Source organism: Anoplopoma fimbria, chromosome 24 (assembly GCF_027596085.1).
Source record: "Anoplopoma fimbria isolate UVic2021 breed Golden Eagle Sablefish chromosome 24, Afim_UVic_2022, whole genome shotgun sequence".
Taxonomy (NCBI): Eukaryota; Metazoa; Chordata; class Actinopteri; order Perciformes; family Anoplopomatidae; genus Anoplopoma; species Anoplopoma fimbria.
This window is the reverse complement of record NC_072472.1, coordinates 12,942,077-12,961,253: the sequence shown is the minus strand read 5'-3', so window position 1 is coordinate 12,961,253 and position 19,177 is coordinate 12,942,077. Positions and strand designations below refer to the sequence as shown.

Sequence of the window (19,177 nt, the reverse complement as noted above, 5' to 3'; positions counted from 1 at the left end):
TATATATATAATTTCTATTTTGAAAAGGCGTACCGGAAATCAATTACATTTCGGCGTGCGTTGCACTGATCCACTCCCACCACTCTCCTCAGCTCCTGCCTGACTAGTGATTAAAAGTGGACGCGCATCCTCTGCCTCACCGTTTCTTCGCCGCCAGTTCTTTGTTGTTGTTGCACAGAACATGTTAGTGGGATTGATTTTGTAGTGGAAAGTTGGGATCCACGTCACTGGTAGACATCATTTATCGTTCATTTGGTGCGGACGGGGTGATGCGGAGTGCAAAGGATCGAATTGGGAATACAACTTGTATTGCGCGCTGGCATGGCACGTCAGGTGTTTCAGCGCTTGGATAGAGACCGTTTCTTTCTGTCATGGTGTCAATACCCGCGGTGAGTTCGCCTGGAGCACTATGGAGGAAAGAAAGAGACTTTTCTTCCGTCTTCTCCTTGCAGCGCAGCTCTGTCTGAGCTCAACACAAGTCCTCCGAATCGGTAAGCGCAACAGCTGTTTACGCACGGTGTTGTGTTGGCCTGTCTCAATTCAACCAAGTGTTGTGAATATTAATTGTTCCATTTTATACAAGAGATAGAAGAGCACCTGTCACCACATGTTGTTCCAGGTACCCTGTGCAAATACAGATGTTGTGACCTTAAAGTTTTTTTTATTTTATGTAGATTTTATACCGATGTGGGATCACTTCAGAGGTATTTTATGCCTTGGGATAATGGCTTTACTTGCTCTCCATATTATCTGGGTTATACTGTCAGTGAGGATCTGTCAGAACGGAGGAAAAGGTTACCTGGCTGCATCAAAGGACAAAACACACTTTGACAACTTCTCTCCCCTCTGGTTAATTGGAAATAAATGTTAACACCTATCAGCCCGTTTTGAGTCGACAAATCCAATTACTATGCAGAAAAACAAAGGTTGGAACATTAGTCAGAAATTCAAATGTAGGGGAGCCCTCTGAGCTGATAAATTAAACACTCACATTTATTAATTCATAATCTTGAAGTCTTGAGTCTTGCTGGTGATCATAACTTTATCAAAATATTTAAAAAAATGCAATAATTATTATGACTAGAATTATGTCTCAACTTTTAGCAGACTTTGCCATCAGAGTGTTTGTATGATGGATTTAAATAATTTCAATTGAAATCAGATTTCAAGTTACATTATACAGAAGTCTACACACACACCCAGACACACAAAACGCTGAAAGTAATAGATTATCGATTCCTCCCTGAAGACTGCTCTGGCCACCAGACACACTCCTGTTGGGGCATTTTCATTCAAACTACTTCCCCCAGCTGATCTTTACAAAGAGCTGAATCCTATCCATCACTGAGATGGATGTAATGTAGCCAGCGGGGGCGCGATGTAATCATCAGTCCTGCTGTTATATGGCGGGCAGTAAAGAGGAGTGAGGGAGCTTCACCTGGACTTGATTAGACTGGAGGAGGCTGGTGAACGCTGTGGGCTGTGTTCATTATCCGAGTGTCTCATTTTCAGGCTTAGATTCACACTGGAGTCAAACTCTAATATGTGAATGTAATCGACTGAATAAATTGAGAATTGGTGTCACTGACACCTGTTCCTAACTTGGAGAGGTATAGACGAGGTTTACATGCAGTACTGGTCCTGGATCAGATACAATACAGCACCATTGTATACGGACTATTTTGAGATAGAGTTAAAAAAAATGCAGGTCTTTATTCATCTTATTTTTTTACACTAAAAGCATGGTTTTTATTTTTTTTAAATATATTCTATAATGTTTGACAATCTGATAATGAAGGTGCAGTAACATACTGTATATTAACAACTAAATGGGGTCATTATGACCCTAAATAATTTAACGTTCTTGGTTGTAAGCGTACATTTAGGTGAAATATCCCTCTGCTGGTTGTGCCTTGTGACCGAGTAGCTTGCCAAACAGTCTATTTAGGGTTTCTGATCAAATTGAAGATCCAAATCATACATGTTTTAAGACTTATAACATAAGTACTCATAATAACATACAGCATATAAAACCTATTAAATACTCTGTTTTGATACATTTTTGGTGTCTAATATGGTTTTTCCACAAAAAAGGTTCAGTCACCTACTTAAGAGCTACTCTTTCTCCCTCACTGAAAAATCAAAATATGCAAACGTTTCAAAAGTTTAACTGCGTGGAACAAGATATTAATTCAGTAAATGTCTCTGTGTTTGTGCACTGGAGGATTCAAGTATCCACATCGCTCGACGAAAATAGTTGTAATGTCACAAATCCTGCCTGTACATACATGTTAAACTCAGATTTAAGAAGAGCGCAAAGTAACACAACAAACCCTGCACATACATCATTCTGCACAGTGAAGCCCAAACATCTAAGTGAAGCATCAATAACTGAAACACATTTTGAGTGGAGGGGGACATTAAAGAGCTTGCCAAAAGGAGAAAAGGTCACATTGAATTTCATAATATGTACACCAGCCAAATGGCTCACAACTAGTCAACCCAACAGATTTTTTTACGCCAGTTATTCCAATAACAGACCAGTATCATGTTCAATTTTTCAGAATTATAACTAACCAAATTTGAGTTCAGAACTAAGATAGTTATAGATTTTGTGGTGAAGAATGCATCTTTTAATACATATTGTATGTGTTAACTAGCCGATTATGACCTCTCAAAAATGGCAAACGTTCTCTACACTGGCTCCCTGTAAGAGCTCGCATCCAGTTTAAGACTCTGGTGCTAGCCTACAGGGCAGTGAAAGGAACAGCTCCTTCCTATCTCCAGGCCTTGGTCAAGCCCTACACCCCCGCCCGACCACTTCGCTCTGCTGCCTCGGGGCGATTGGTTTCCCCGTTGCTCAGAGGTCCCTCCGGCCGATCCACCCGGTCACAGCTTTTTTCTGTCCTGGCCCCTCAGTGGTGGAATGAACTCCCCACCGACGTCAGGACAGCAGAGTCGCTGCCCATCTTTAGGCGCAGGCTGAAAACTCACCTCTTCAAGAAGTACTACCCTGAGCCTTCCTCGTAGCACTTATTGCACTCGTATTAGTTGTTGCACTTACTGTATTTGTATCAGTTCGCTGCACTTATTGAATTTGTATTTGTTTACTGCACTTATCCTATTCGTAGTAGTTTGTAGCACTTACTATATTCGGATTAGTCTGTTGCAATTATTGTTTTCGTAGTATTTTGCCTCTGCACTATACTTTTGCTCTGGTTTATGCTTTGAGATGCTTGTTTAAGAAAGGAGATGCACTTATGACTTCTGGTGACTAGTAGTTCTCTTGAATACCTATGTTGAATACACTTCCTGTAAGTCGCTTTGGATAAAAGCGTCTGCTAAATGACTGTAATGTAATGTAATGTAATGTTGTATCTAGGTTTTATATATCCATGGGTGTATCAGGCACTGCAGTATTTTCCTTAATGAAAATAAAATCCAAGTCCAAGTAAAATTTTTGTTAGAGCACATAACTGTCTGTTTCCTTATTGCTGATTTGAAAAAATACTGTTACTGTTGTGTTGATAGATTATCAAGTCATTAACAACATCGAGCATATATTGATGTTTCTCTATTGCAATTCCTTGTCCCTTATCAGCTGACATCCTGTAAACATCAATGTATATTTTATCTGTAAACATGTGTGTTTGTTAACTGGTATTCAGGAAATATATTTTTTCCACCCATAATATAATAATTCTATTTTAGGTTACATATTTTGAGAAAATCTTGATGGACGCTCGCCTGTCTATCTTTTTACTACGAGCAGCATTTGTTCATTTTATCAGGTCGACAGTTGCACATGCGGAGTGTTTCAGATCTGGAGTTTAGCTCTGGGTCACACATTAATATTCAGGACCATTCAAGACCAATAAGTTCAGCTTTGATGGTTCACCTCAACACAAGTCCAGAAATTCCCACCACTCTAAAAGACTTACACTATCAGTTTCTCGGTGTGTGCATTTGCATCCCTGCATGTGTGTGCGTGTGAGTGTGTAAGAGAGTGAGAAAAAATCTCAGAAGTTTGGCTCAAGGTTTCACTTTATGTTAAATCGAAGTTAAGTTGGAGCTGTAACCTGCATCTATAAAAAGGGCACCCGCTTAATTTTATTCATTAGTTCCTTTCTCTCCAACAACTGGCCATTAGGAAAACGAATGAATCTCTCTGCAGCCAAATTGCCAGAGGTTTTTTCGAAAGTTGGCCTCACTTCTGTTGAAGATGTATACACTGATATACTGTGGAGTTGGCTGCCTCGGTAGTGTGATCGTTCTGGGCAGAAACCCAGAACTTTTGGTTGTGAGTGAGGAGAGGGAGCTGTAGTTTGCATTGATAACGCGTATCAATTTGTACATATTGATTCTGAGGCTTTTCTTGTGACGTGCAGATTGAGTTCAGGGTTGTGAGCAAAACAGTGTCACATTCATGCCCCTTTTTGCGAGAGACTCAACCTGAAAGGAAGCTGTTTCTTTTGCCAACATGCTTTCAGCTGCAACACATTCTGCTTTCACTGTACAAACAGCTTTTAATTCCCTTTGTTTTGGTGTAAATGGTCAAGTTCCTAAAGAGAAATCTTAGATAAATATGTCAAAATGCTACAATTGAGGCTAATTATCTTGAGCTGAATAGCATTGTGGTTGATTTCTGGACAAAAAATATAAAATGTTTCTTCTTGTACATCATTCTCACAAATTCAAGTGCAAACTGATAGTGATGTAGATCATGTTGACTTTCAGATACACCCGCAAGCCTTTTTGGTGCCCTTGCAGTCATTTTCAATTTCTGTCTGTCTCTCTTATTCTGTTTTTTCGCATCTGACATCCCTGATTGCATTTTTGCCTTGTCTGCCCATTTGTGCGTCTCGCTTGTGTTGTCTCAGCCAGGTTGCAGTGAAATGTCTGTCATAAAGTTTGACACCTGCGACCCCATTTTTTCCAACCTCCCAGAAGCATTTTCTCGTGCCCGTAGCCAAAGTGCACATCTCTGTTTTTCAGAGAAACACAGATGGCACTAGTTCTTCTCCCTGTCAGCAAAAAGGAGAACTCTCTTGTCCAGAGATCCCTCAGTACACTTATGGAAAGAGCCACATTCCTTCTTTGTCAAGTACTGAGGGACAGTTTGATGTGTAACTGTCCTCCAATGAAATGTCGTGCTAAATAAAAGATGACTCAACCTCAACATGCTTTGTATTGATCACCTTCTGGAGGTTAAACAGATGAAGAAGAAATAATTATTTTCTCTCCCCCCCTCAATGAGAGGGAACTATGTTTTTTTTACACACTACAGTGTGAAAGTCAGTTGAACCTGGTAGTACATTAATTAGGAATATAAAGCCTGAATGCAAATGCACCATAATAACACATAATCATCCATGAATCATTCCATTGTAGTCCAGTAGTGTGTTAATCTAGCATTATAGGGCTGTGGCGGTTTGACTTCTAATGATGAAAATGTGATGTGAGACATGAACTACAGTTATCTTTATGCAAATAGCAGGTAAACACAAGTTGTTATCTGCGAGTCAAAAAGTTGTTGTTAAAAATGACAAAATAGATAATTTTGCATTGGTTCACTTCACCAAAACACAAAACTGTGACACCATCAGTTCGTCTCTTGACTGTTATTTTTCTCCTTTCTGTATCACAACTACTCCGTATCTTTTGAACCTTCTAATTAAAAATAAATACCATAAAACCATGTTAAATAACAAAAATCTTACACAAACAATCATTACTGAGGGAAATGGAAAACAACTTTGATTTTATGTTTATTGCACTCATCCTCAGTTTGACCATAATGAGCCATCCTGTGTTTAACCCAGCCTCAGTGCATCTTGTGTGTGCTTATATTTTATGCAGATAAATTCCACCTGCATTGTAAACTCCAAACGCATGTTAAAAGGCATTTACGGAGTCCTGTGGGTCCTCTGAAACTTTTAGTGCCCATTTATGCTCCCTGATTGGCCATATTGATACGTGTTCCAGGGGCAAATTATTTCTCATTATTTGGTAGCTGAATGAATGCTTTTAGTGCTCAGAGGTGCATTAATTCATTTGAATGGAAAAAAAACACCTTGCTTAAAAGTAAAATGCCATTTTTATGACTGCAGCAGTCACAACCCACAGTAGAGTTCAAGCTGCTCAGCATGAAGTGATGACGCATGACTAATGTAAAACATAATTATTTGTAATTAAATAGTGAAGTGACGGATGGATGGGATGAGATTTTCCATGCAGGCACACACACACGCACACGCACACGCACACGCAAACACAAACACAAACAATCATCTTTATCTCCCCATGGGTTTTTGAAGAGATTGATCAGGTTTGCGTGACAGGTTGGCACAAAGCTCAGATTTGTTCTTCAGCTTTTTATTGGATGTTGTCCTCCCAGCGCGGCAGGGAGATAAATCTCACATCCATCCGTTGAACTGTTACAGCAGTGCACTTGATAATCTCAGGAATTGCAGAAGGAACAATATTGTTTTTATTTTTTTATATTTTAATGGCCTAATGGTTCTTGATTATTAATTACCAATTGGCTGCCCTTACATTTACAAGGACTTTTGACATTTTTAGACTGCGTATATACGTGTTTGAATACTGGTAGTGTGTGTAGTATTTGTGTGTGCGTTTTAAATTCATGAAAGTCTGTGGCGTTTTTAAACAAATAAACATTCCTTAAGCATGCATAGAAAACCAATCAAAACTTAACAGAGAAGTCATTTTGAGGGATTGACATGTATCGACTGTTGATCATGTTTGCCAATTTACACAGCCAGACATTAAATTAGGTTGGCAACATGTACTGTGTGGAAGATGTGCACTGTGACTGTGATTGATTTCTGCTAATCTCAATACGACACATGGAGCTCCTCTAGCTGTACTACACGTTAAGTACTTGACCAGCAGTTGTTACCAAGCGCACACAACGTTCTGATATGTTTTTCCTCTAACTCCCTTATTATAGTGTCTTGCTATATGTAAGCATCAAATAACCAGGTTAAATTAATCATCACCCTGTTGTGGCTGCCCAATGAGTCAGACTGCCTCAAACGTCTCCTCTGGACCGTTATCACTGCCTGTCTGTGGAAATGAAAAGCTGGGTCTGGGATTTATACTTCAAACGATCAGTTACACAATCCCTGAAGAACTTTACAGTGTTACTGCAGGGATCAGGTACATAAAAAAACAGTGCAGATCCAGTCAATACATATATAGTCTTTGCACTGGATTTGTAAACTTGTTCTGTGTTGCCCTTTTAGGTTGGGCAGTTTGGTCAGACTATTCAACCTCAATACTTTGTTAGGCTCCAAAACCCAGAGCTGGTTTGGTAATACAATATTTTCTTTCATAAGACCGTTTTGAACTACACGAGAAGCTCTTACCGCCTTTTTATTTCCTGCCCTTTCACACTGTGGTAGCAATTACCCTACTTCCAACTCATCTTGCCTGTGAGTCCACACTTCACATCTTCTGCACCCGGATGACAAGATGTTGATGAGGAGTTTAGTGGCAATTTCAGAAGTCTGTCTGAACATCATTGTTTCTTCAAAGCCTGCTGACAGCTGGTCCATGTAGCAAGTTGTTTGTGGCCCTGGGTCCCCATATAGATAAAGTCAGAACAGTGGAAGAGCAGCTCCTCCCCACTTAGAGAAACAGAGTGTTGAGAATTTACTTTATGCCTTAGATAAAAATGTATAATTGTATAATCTTTGAGTACTTAATATGCATCTTCATTTGCATGCTTCTGTGGGAACTCCTTTAATTAATTCTCTGAATATTGAAGCTGGAGATATGAAACTACATTTTTTTATTGTGGACAAAATAATATTTATGGATTTGTTTATGGCCAGGTGATTTGGTTTGCATTAAAATAAATATTTGAATTGACCCTCATTAAATCAGAGAACATTTGGTGTAATTTAAGATTGTGCAGAGTGCAGTGCTGCTTTGTAACAAATATATATGAATGATGTAATGATAATACTACACAATGCAATGTTTTCTTTGCAATCTGACAAACCAAAATGTGTTCTTATTTATAGCTTATACATGTATAAAGCATTACTTAATAACCATAAATAAAGTTATTTGTTGCACCCTTTAGTGTGCTTTATTAGAAAGTGGTTTCCATACTATCAAGTAAATTAACTAAGTTAACAGTTCATAGATTAACAATAAAAATGTAACTCCATTGTTTTAGTAGATTATGGGGTATATTTGGTTTGTCTGTGGGAGGAGCTTCTTGTTCAAAATCAAGGTGTTGAAGCTTCTCAAAGTTAGTTCCTGGTTGGGATTAAGCTGGTTCAGTTCAGGTGCACACCTACTGGCTGCTTGATGCTAGCTGCCAATAGCCTTGGCCCTAGCCTAACTTCTCTTTAGTTATGTGGATCTGGTTATGTTCTTAAGAAACTCTTTTTTCATTCATTCATTCATTCATTCATTTTCTATATTCATGACCACACTTAAAAAAGTCTCAACTGCTTGTGTGTAAACTTTGAATAAAAAACACACGGGTCGATGATTACCCCGGCCTCCGTGTGTTATCCTTCCACCACTCGGTCAATCCTTAAAATAATACCAGAAGGTTTTTGGAAGCCCTGTCTTGCTTTGAAAGGCTTCCATTTAACCAAAGCTTGCAACATTTCTCAACCCACACAGGAGCACATAATCCATTAATGTAATATCTGTTATCACAGAGTCTGTTGCAGTGACAGTGTCTTTGTCTTTGTCCTTCATCTCCATGTGCAGGTGGTATTTTTGAGACCCGGGAGAGCGAGCTTGTGAGTATGGATGAGCTGGCTTTCAAGTTTGCTGTGAATAACATAAACCGTAACAAGACCCTGATGCCCAACACTACCCTCACCTACGACATTCAGAGGATCAACCTCTTTGATGGCTTTGAGGCTTCAAGGAGAGGTAGGAAATGATTAAAAGACATATATGTTAAGCTTCAGAGTTTACCTGTTATACTGTTAGTGATGACAACATAATCGCATAAATCATTCATGTTTCTTTTGTGGATTTTGTGTCCCGGCAAGTGTGAAATTACAATCTCTAGTTTTTAAAGGTTACTTTGATTTAATGCTAATTTAACTATTTTTTCTCTTATGCACAGTGGGGAATGAATCTATGCCAATTTAATGTATCTGCATGCATTTTGTAGATATGTGAAATATTAGGACAAATATGATTAGCATAATCAAGTGCTGGATACAGGGGATCGAAAGCATAGATAGAGAAATATCCATTTTAAGTTCTCCAAACATCGATTTGTATTAAGTTTCTAATTGCATAAACAAAATATGAAACCCTAACCAGTGAAATATGTGTATTTTTCTTTCATTGAGAGCGACTGCTGATCACATTAACTAAAGCTAATGTCGGCATTTAGTATTATGGTAGGCTACAGTGAAAGGAAAAATAGGCTTCTTCAGTTCCTTATCAAAACCATGCTATTGTAAATTATATAAAAAGCTTCTGTTTTAATAGTTTCTAATGGACTTTGTTTGAGAAACAATCTCAACAACCTGTAAAAATACCAACCTGGCTTTGTGTTCCTACCACTAGTGTGCGACCAGCTAGCTCTTGGGGTGGTCGCCGTGTTCGGCCCTTCTCACAGCTCCTCTGTCAGTGCTGTTCAGTCCATCTGCAACGCTCTGGAGGTCCCTCACATTCAGACCCGCTGGAAACACCCGTCAGTGGACAACAAAGACACCTTCTTCATCAACCTGTATCCCGAGTACACCGCCATCGCCAGGGCCATCCTGGACGTGGTCACTTTCTTTAAATGGCGGAAGCTGACAGTGGTCTATGAGGACAGCACAGGTAGGGCCAAATGTTTTTTATCAGTCGGATTGTCATTGTAAATTTCAAAACTGAGTCAAAGATATACTTTAAGAAATCATTATATTCTGCCATGCATGAAAAGGGAAATAATGGAAGATGAGCCCACTTGATTTAGTCAGCCTTTCATGTGGAAATAAAATAAAATTTGCAGAAGAGCAGTAGTATCAGCAGGATGGAGTCGCGGGATATCAATTTAACAAAATTATTGGTTGACCAAATATAATGGTATGAACTAATTTTGCTTTCAGAAAATATATAACATAAAAGGAGACTAAAAAAACCTCATCCTTGATGAAGGATGGTGGATATTATGATCAAACAGTAGAGCTCATTTCACTCTACAACAGAAAAATTGCATTTCTCCCTTAATCTGTAATGTAGTATTTAACATCAGGAAACACAATAGCAATTTAATCACCAGTCAAGATCTTTTCTTATATTATGATAGCACTATTATAACGATATATCACCCAGCTCTACTCCTAAAAAAACCCTACACTTTTTCTGAATGCATACAATAATAACTGACTGAAGACTGCATTTTGCTAATGATTTTTATTTCCCACTGTTTTACTGGATGTCAGTCATTACATTGACATTTCAAGTGAAGAATTGTGAGTGAGAAGAGGTCAAAAAGGCTGGCTTGTGTTTTTTGGACCTTTACAATATATTCATATGTCAAGGTTATAATTACTCACAAAAAGCAATTCCACTGTCTACCGTGGTCACCTTCCTCATACTGGCTAGTGAACCCAATCTGTGACAGGGCACGAGTTCTTCATATCAAACAGCTGCCAGTAGTACCTCTGCCTTTACGCTACAGAGAGCCAAACCATAACACGATGGCCTCAAATCCAGCGGTGTCCAATTTAGAGTGAGTCTCTACCAATGGCCCAGAGAGTTTGAAATGCCGCTGCTGAAATGTCATAGTTTATAGATTTTTTTTTTTGTCTTTTATTTTTCGATCAGAAATGTATTTTCCTGAAATGTCACGCAGACATACACCTGCCTAGTTACAAACTGTTGTTCACATACGATACACAAAACATACTGAAGATACAGGAATGTGGGGTGTGTTCACAGGCTATACAACACAGGTTTGTTTTTACAAGACGTTGTACAACTAGATGATGCAGTTGATGGGGATCACATCACTCAGTTAAAGGATAGGGGTCAAAGTCCTGATCATTTTTTTTTTGTAGGTCTGATGCGGATGCAGGAGTTGATAAAAGCTCCGGCAAAGTTCAACCTGAAGATCAAGATCCGTCAGCTGACCCCGGGTAACCAAGATGCCCGACCGCTGCTTAAGGAACTGAAAAAAGACAAAGAATTTTTTATTCTCTTTGACTGCTCCTATCGCATGGCTTCGGAGCTCCTCAAACAGGTTTGATTGATCTTCAGATTAGTTTGTTCGACAGATTTTACAAAACATTTATGTGTCCTTAAGGGGCAACACCTTCTTACATTTGAATGTCAGCCATGAAAGGATATGATAATTACAAGGATGAAAAAGCACTTCCCTTATCAAAGTCAGCATTTTAAATGGTGCACAACTAATTTCCCATCACACGGATTTATTACTATTTAGCTGATTTAACACAGATGGTCAACTGCGCTATTTATGAAATAAACAGACATGCTGAAATTTATTTTGTGACTTTTCTAGTGTGCACCAATTCCAACACGCCCGATGGACTAAGCAGTGAAACATCTGATATCCATTTCTGTAGTCTGGAGTATTTGTACAACTACATTTATATATATTTTTTATATTTATATTGGCAATCAATAACAATTATCAAGGACAAAACTTTAACTTTTACACATTGATTGATTTAAAACTAAGGCAGAGTAAAATTCATGAATTTTTTATTCTTATTTGTTTATAGTGGTACCCTGTTTTGAATGTCATAAAAAACCTAAACATATCAATGTGTAACATATTAAATACACTACACAAGAGGGATATGACCAGCAGAAATACTTTCTTATTGAAGATGTGACACTTTAGCTGAAGCACTGGACAACTCATCATTTTAGGGGGAGTAAGTCAACAACTTTAAGAGAAAATCATCCTCTTCAGAGTGTATTTAACACTCCAGTGCCCAAGAACGAACACGACTGCAACGGACTGATAATTCATTTTTCATGACCATAAAGTGAAGCCTTTTATGTGATGTGCTTACCATGTTGTGGTATTTCCTCTGAGGGGAGGCTTTTGAGGACTAAAAGTACTAAAAGTCATTTTAAATAAGCAACACGGCCTGACATTGTCTTTTATTACTTTATGTCTTCTTCTCAATTTGCAGCTCTCATCAATGGGAATGATGACAGAGTACTACCATTTCTTCTTCACGACTTTGGTGAGTTAGAAAACTGTAAACGAATAAAGTTGTTTTATGGGAGATACCGGAAAAGTTAAAACCAAGCTCATTTTTAATGTGGTCATTTGGCCTTGAACTGGCCTTTAAATATACTGGGAATGTTAAAACATATTGCTGTGACTCATCGATACACATCTGGAGGCTCATAAAGTTACACCCTGTGCTAGAGCTTAAATCTCTGTCCGGCTCTTTCTCTCTCCATCACAACACATAAACACAAACCGACACATCCTTCTTTCCCTCCTGCTCCTCTCTCCCCTCAAAGGATTTGTTTGCGTTGGACCTGGAGCCTTACCGCTACAGCGGGGTCAACATGACAGGCTTCCGACTGCTGAACGTTGATCACCCGGGGGTGGCCGCCACGATGGACAAGTGGGCCATGGAAAGACTACAGGGTCCCAAACAAGAAAGTGGCTTGATGGATGGAATCATGACTGTAAGCACCATACTGTTATTTTACATTACAGGGCAGCGACAAAACAAACAACTGCTCTGCTTAAAGCCAATGATGCTCATTTGTATGCTGCGTCTTCCTCTCCCTGCCTCCTCCGCAGACAGACGCAGCCTTGATGTATGATGCAGTGTTCATGGTTGCCGTTGCGTCGCAGCGTGCCACTCAGATGACCGTCAGCTCCCTGCAGTGTCACCGCCACAAACCTTGGCGCTTCGGACCTCGCTTTATGAACCTCTTCAAAGAGGTCGGTGTCAGATAAGGCCTTGGATAACAGAGAACTGAAAAAAACCTTGTTACATCAGCAGCATGACTTAAGAAAACCCCTGTTGCTTTTAGTTTGACCACTATGCATTGGTTAACGACATGTTTTGGTAGGTTTTGAAAAGGCTTCGTAAGCGAAATATTTTTTAAATTTCCAAAATGTAAGCATGGAACTCACCAAAACTGGATGCCAGATCATTTCGTTTGAGATGTTACTTCATAGGTCCCTTCTGACAAGCCATGCTTTGCTTCTGAAAGTGCACAACATGAAAATATACGGTATTTATGTACTTAAAAAGTTGAAAGCATATGGTTTGGCCTGACTGTCAGACCGGATGCCTACAGACAGAAATGAGGCCTTTGATGCATGAGTGTATTCATCTCGCTTTAGATAAATCTTAAATCCAGCATAGGGCCTTTGCCCGCCATTTTAATTCAATCCCCTCACTCTTTTTAGTGCTCTAATCCTCATCTCTCTTTCTCTCTCTCAGTCTTTCTCTATCTCTCTCCCTCTCTCAGTCTTTGTGTCTCAGTGTTTCTTTCCTCATCCTCTTATTGTTTCGTTTGCCATTGCCAATCTTTGAAGCATCGGTCCTGTGAATTCATCACTAGAAGAACATTTTTGATTGAAAGATACAGTAAAAGGTCTCACACACCCCTCGATTAAAAACCATTTATAACAAGAGTGCAGAATAGGTGGGCACAGCTTTCATTTCAATGGCTGAAATTAAATCCTGGGCAATATCACCTGCATGCTTTCACTCCCCTCTAGCTATTTTAGTGCACAATAATGAGTGTTTCTGTGGACTTGATGACTTGATCACTACTTTCTTTAAAACTTTATTTGAACTTTATTTCAATTATAACATAAAAGTACATATTCAACCCCACCTAAGCAGCATCTTGGGGAGCATCCTGTTCCAAAAGGGGAATGCTGGTTTGCAGCATTACATATTTTTGAGTTCATTCTTGACATAAATCTCTATACATTTTTAGTGGCTTGGTGTAACATGGCACTACTTACCTTTTATGTATACCTCCCTTATTCTCTCTCAGTATTAAGTGAAAGAAGAAAATAATCAGTTTTTAATCTCTTACTGTATGTTTAGGGTGTCAGAATTCATCCTAAATTAGCTAATATATGCAGTATACAACAAGTTAAAAAAATTATATGTGTTGTAACAATAAGATAAAATACAGTCCCTTTGTGCAGGATATGAAATCCTGTGCTTGAAATCAACAGGGTTCCAGGCAGCCAGTCCTATTTAGATAAGTAATTTAGTTGTGTAGCATGTAGAGGACTTCGAAATTGACTCTAAAACATCCATGAATCTCAATGATTCAATTCAATTAAATTCAGTTTATTTTGTATAGCCCAGAATCACAAATTACAAATTTGCCTCAGAGGGCTTTACAACCTGGACACATGTGACATCCTCTGTCCCGGAACCCTTACATCGGCACAGGAAAAACTCCCCTAAAAATGCTCAAATGTTAAATTGAAATACCCCCGCTGTAAAGATGCTTCATGCATATTAATGTAGTTATTAGCGCTATCATGAACATAAACTTTGATGCATATTGAGATTGTACCACAACCTATAGACGCCCTCCAGTCTCCACCTGAAGTGTTCCAGCAGTCTGTCAACACCGACTTCCACTCTCCGCCTCAATCCCCTCCACTCTCCTCCTGGGAGTTTGCTCCGGCGCTTCAATGAGGCTCCGCACTCAGACAGCATTTTTGGCTATCTCCTACTTCTCTCTCCCTCTACTTCTCTTCTTTGTAGGCACAGTGGGATGGACTGACGGGGCACATTGTTCTTAATAAGACCGATGGCCTGAGGAGAGACTTTGATTTGGACATCATCAGCCTCAAAGAGGATGGCACTTCCAGGGTGAGCACAGGGGCCCGAAACAGCCAATTACACCACTCTCATGCTGCTTCCTCCCTGGCTGATTCATTCCATTAAGCCATGTATGTGTATGTGTGTGTGTGTGTGCATGAAAGAGAGAGAGAGGTGCTTTAGAGATTTTGATTTCCATAATCCATCCACACATTTATTATTTGGTTGAGATTTGTCCGGTCATGAATATTATTAAACCTGCAACAACTGATTATTTCTTTCCACACTGTCTGTGCTTCATGTTGCCCTCACATTTTCAAAAGGGTGTTGTGGATGGCGGAAGTCGCCTCACGAAAAGGTGGATCAAGGTTTGTGCCAGTGTCATGTTTGGTCCAAGCCTTTGTTGTCCTCCCCCTTTCCCCACTACTCCCTCTTTTCTCACTCTGTATGCCACGTACTTCCCTGCTCTTTGCCTTGTCAACCTTGTTTCTCTTCACTGATTTTGTGTGCAGCATTGCCATGTATTTGACATTTCAGTTCAACCCATGTTTGGGTCCAGGCATTGCTCTGACGCTTGTCAAAACTTTATCAGCAGTGATGGAAAACAATATTATATCTACATTGTTTAAGCAGACATGACAACTATCTCAATAAGAAGTAAGCAGTCCAGTAATTCCCCTTGATGCAATGTCGTCCCACAGCTGGTGGCTATGAGTAATAAGAAAGAAATAGGGGAATCTTCTGTTATTTCAGTTTTGCAGAGACTTGTCAGTCCAATACTAATAATGTGCTTCACTATTAGACTGCCTTCATACTTGCATTAGATTATACTCACTAGCAGTATTTAATATCAGCAGAGAAAAATCCAGTTAACAGAGGAGAAGACAGCTCAAATTGAGAAGCAAGAGAAGGGAAGGGGACAATTTCAATGCTCACTCAAATGCGATTGTTAACGATGATTGAAAGTAGGGATGTTAAATTAATTCATCCCTTCAAACTCATACTTTACTGTCAGAAGTTGGCAAAGTTCTTCCTCTCTGTCTGTCTCATTTGTCGGATAGACAGGTATGCAGGCAGGCAGCAGCTGTCAAGGTGCAGCAGCAGTGATTTATTCCGTAATTTTAATTCCATTCAGTACTTTTAGTCCTCAAAAGCCTTCCCTCAGAGGAAATACCACAACATGGTAAGCACATCACATAAAAGGCTTCACTTTATGGTCATGAAAAATGAATTATCAGTCCGTTGCAGTCGTGTTCGTTCTTGGGCACTGGTGTGTTAAATACACTCTGAAGAGGATGATTTTCTCTTAAAGTTGTTGACTTACTCCCCCTCTCAGCTTTTTTGGCCTGGCTCAGTATGTCTCCAGCTCTGTGGTAACGGTTTTCCAGTCTGATTTGGGTGGATGGAGATGAGCTTTAGGATTCATAGATAATATGTTACTCCCAGCGTATGAGAGAAAATTCCTGTCAGTTTTTATAGCACACTTTGTTGTTGGAAGCTGCTCTGGTATGCATGATACATTTGCAAGGCTATATCCTTGATATAGGGGGTTTAAAAGATTATGATGGTATGCCGTGCAGTCATCCTAGGCTATATTTTAGCATTGATTTCATTGGCTTGGTCAGATTACTTTGTTACTTAAACTTCAAACTGACTAATTGCATGGTTGAAATTTAATAGAGTGTGACATTTGCTAAAATAACACAGTTCTACAACACACAACACAAGCTAGATTGTGTGAAACAGCACAAGTCCAAAATACTCTCCACACGAAGAAAAATATTGCTCACTTGGTCCATTTATCTTTGAGATTGAGGACAAAACAATTAATTAAATCCTACCCCATTTAATGTGTTCTCATCTGCAGTGTCCAGAGATAAGACAGATTAATGGACTCCTCCACAGAGTGGACCCTTACGAAAGTGCCATGGTCGAGATATAGAGTGCTTTTAGCAAGGTTATAAGAGAGCATATTTTGTTGCTGTCTGACTAGGTGAACAGAATAAGATAGAATGTAATGGGGAGTGAATTGCATGTTATCTTTTCCAATAAGTAATCCCACATAGCCCCTTTGTGCAAAATACATTGTGAAAAATAAGACTGTTCCTCCTGTAGTGCTCAGTTTAATAGGAGGTACTGATGCGTTCACTACAACTCATCGTCTTATGCAGTATAGGCCATTGTTTCTGATTTAAAATACCCAAATTCATTACTTTTTGTTCCCTGACTGAGCAGCAAAAGGAGGAAAGCTTCAGTTCTATTGACAATGAAGCCTGATCATTTAATGCACTTAACTTTATTGCATCAATGTCATGGGCCCCCTTGACCTTTGCTCAGCTCTTAACCATTTGAGGCGATTTGAAAGGGTAAAAATCCAGCTGCCAGATGGCTGGTCTAATCTGATAACTGTCTGGATTATACCGCCTGGTCGGATGAACCGGACACCCTCATTCACAGCTACTCTGACAGTATGGAGGAGAAAGACCATGTCATTCTCTATCCGCCCCTGTCACTGTCTGATCCTGCCCTCCTTCATTCATACTGTCCCTGCTGCTGTGATTTCCAATCCCTCACCAACATATTGCAGTAGGGCTGCAGCTAACCATTATTTTCATTATTGATTGCTCTGTGGATTATTTTCTCAATCATTTTGTCTTTTAAAATGTCAAGAAAAAAACTAAATCATGAAAAATGAATTTCCTTAAGCTCAATGGAATGTATTTTGCCTGACAAACAATAAAACCCTAGAGATTTTCAGTTTAGTATCACATAAACAACAAATCAGCAAATCCTAATAACTGGAACCTGGAAAGAAATGGACATAAAAGAGTATACTTTTATTATTTAAATAGTTCCAGATTCTCAATCGACTTATCGTCTTATCGTTTCAGCTCCATATTCGAGTTATAATGTGCAAAAAAAAGTGAGTTATCTAACAGTTATTGTAAGTAACATTTGTTTGCTATTTGTGTTATGTATATTGTTTACGATTCAAACAGAATTAAATATGAATGCTAACAGATGTCCATGCCAATCCAAAGCAATAATTCATCACAAAGAAATTTCTGTTCTCACATTCAGTATGAAATAAACACCTTTGTTGTTCAGTTCAATACCTGACTCACACAACAGGTATGATATTGTTTTGTTCCAGAAAAGTTTCACACAATCAAAAGCGAACTACTTCTTCATTTTTATATTCACTGAACATAAAATGGAGCTTTGCCCAGAATCATCAGAGCAATAATGTACAAAGAGAAATTATGTAAGATAATGAATAGAGCAGAAGGTTGAAAAACACTTCTTTTTTATTTTTCTGTTCGACAAATCAGAATATGTATACTTATACTTGGTGTAAGAGAAAACAAGCTTCTTTCCTTTAACAGCATCAAGTGTCGTTGATCAAAATACAGCCTAATTAAAAGTTTTAACAGAAGCAAATATCTATACACTTAAATTTTGTCTTCTTCTGGTCAAAGCAGAACATGTGGCTCAATAAATCTAAAGACCTGTTTGCCTTTCCAGATTGCTATGTGGAACTCGTACAGGGGGATGAACCTGACGGAGAAGTCCAGCCGAGAAAAGAATAACAATGTGACGGACTCTCTGGCTAACAGGACTCTTATTGTCACCACCATACTGGTGAGAAGGAAGGTTAAACAGAGGACAGATTAGGGAGGGAGAAGGAGGTGATTGCATATTGGTGGACAACAGAGAAAAATCCGGCAAAATCCCAATGTCCACACTCACAGACTTTGAGATGCGTTCCTGCAAAGTCTGTGAGGGCTTAGGCTTGTCCCACTGTCAAATCGTTGATTGCTTGAGGGCTTTCTCGTAGACATTTTACGCCCTTTAAGCACACTCTCCGTAAGTCTGCATTTCTGCACACTTTGCTTAAGAGAATTACCTACCTAATTCATAGCGATTTGATGTTAAACACGGGGTTACCAGGGGAATCCTGGAGGCGTGGCACACAGGTGTTTTCCTGTCATATCAAATTTACACAGAAATATCAAAATTATGATTTAAGATGGTACAAAGAACCACATGAATTCATAGGAAAGCCAGCATAGACTATATGACACACTTGGTTTACTATTTTCATTTGGCTAATTGAAGCTGTTTTGACAAAAAACAAGTAAAAAGATACATTGACCTCTCGTCTGGTAAAGCAAGAGCCCGGAAGACATTCAAACCTGGCAACAGAAAAGGTAAAATAAGAAGCCACAATTGTTTATAACGTGTTTTGGTGTCATCAAATGTGATATGTTGTTGCAAATTTGAGTCCTATTAGTATTTATACCATTTCAAGTCAATGGAGCCGCTCCCACTCAAACATTTACCAGGTGACGTGAGTTAAGTCCCTGAGGGTTCAGAGC

The 19,177-nt window shown here is 39.1% G+C and overlaps 1 protein-coding gene across 2 annotated transcripts in view; it reads left to right on the top strand.

Annotated features, from left to right (window-relative positions):
* The first annotated feature begins 222 nt into the window (after positions 1 to 222).
* Positions 223 to 19,177, top strand: part of grik1a (glutamate receptor, ionotropic, kainate 1a) — a 31,809-nt gene continuing 12,854 nt past the window's right edge. Inside the window, exons 1-10 of one of the 2 annotated variants that reach the window (XM_054626599.1) lie at positions 223 to 491; positions 8,758 to 8,925; positions 9,577 to 9,834; positions 11,058 to 11,239; positions 12,165 to 12,218; positions 12,505 to 12,675; positions 12,794 to 12,937; positions 14,742 to 14,849; positions 15,122 to 15,166; positions 18,324 to 18,440. In XM_054626599.1, coding sequence (XP_054482574.1) covers positions 410 to 491; positions 8,758 to 8,925; positions 9,577 to 9,834; positions 11,058 to 11,239; positions 12,165 to 12,218; positions 12,505 to 12,675; positions 12,794 to 12,937; positions 14,742 to 14,849; positions 15,122 to 15,166; positions 18,324 to 18,440 — 1,329 coding nt within the window. In that variant the 5' untranslated portion in view covers positions 223 to 409. The remainder of the gene's footprint in view (positions 492 to 8,757; positions 8,926 to 9,576; positions 9,835 to 11,057; positions 11,240 to 12,164; positions 12,219 to 12,504; positions 12,676 to 12,793; positions 12,938 to 14,741; positions 14,850 to 15,121; positions 15,167 to 18,323; positions 18,441 to 19,177) is intronic. The other variant, XM_054626598.1, reaches the window with a different exon arrangement.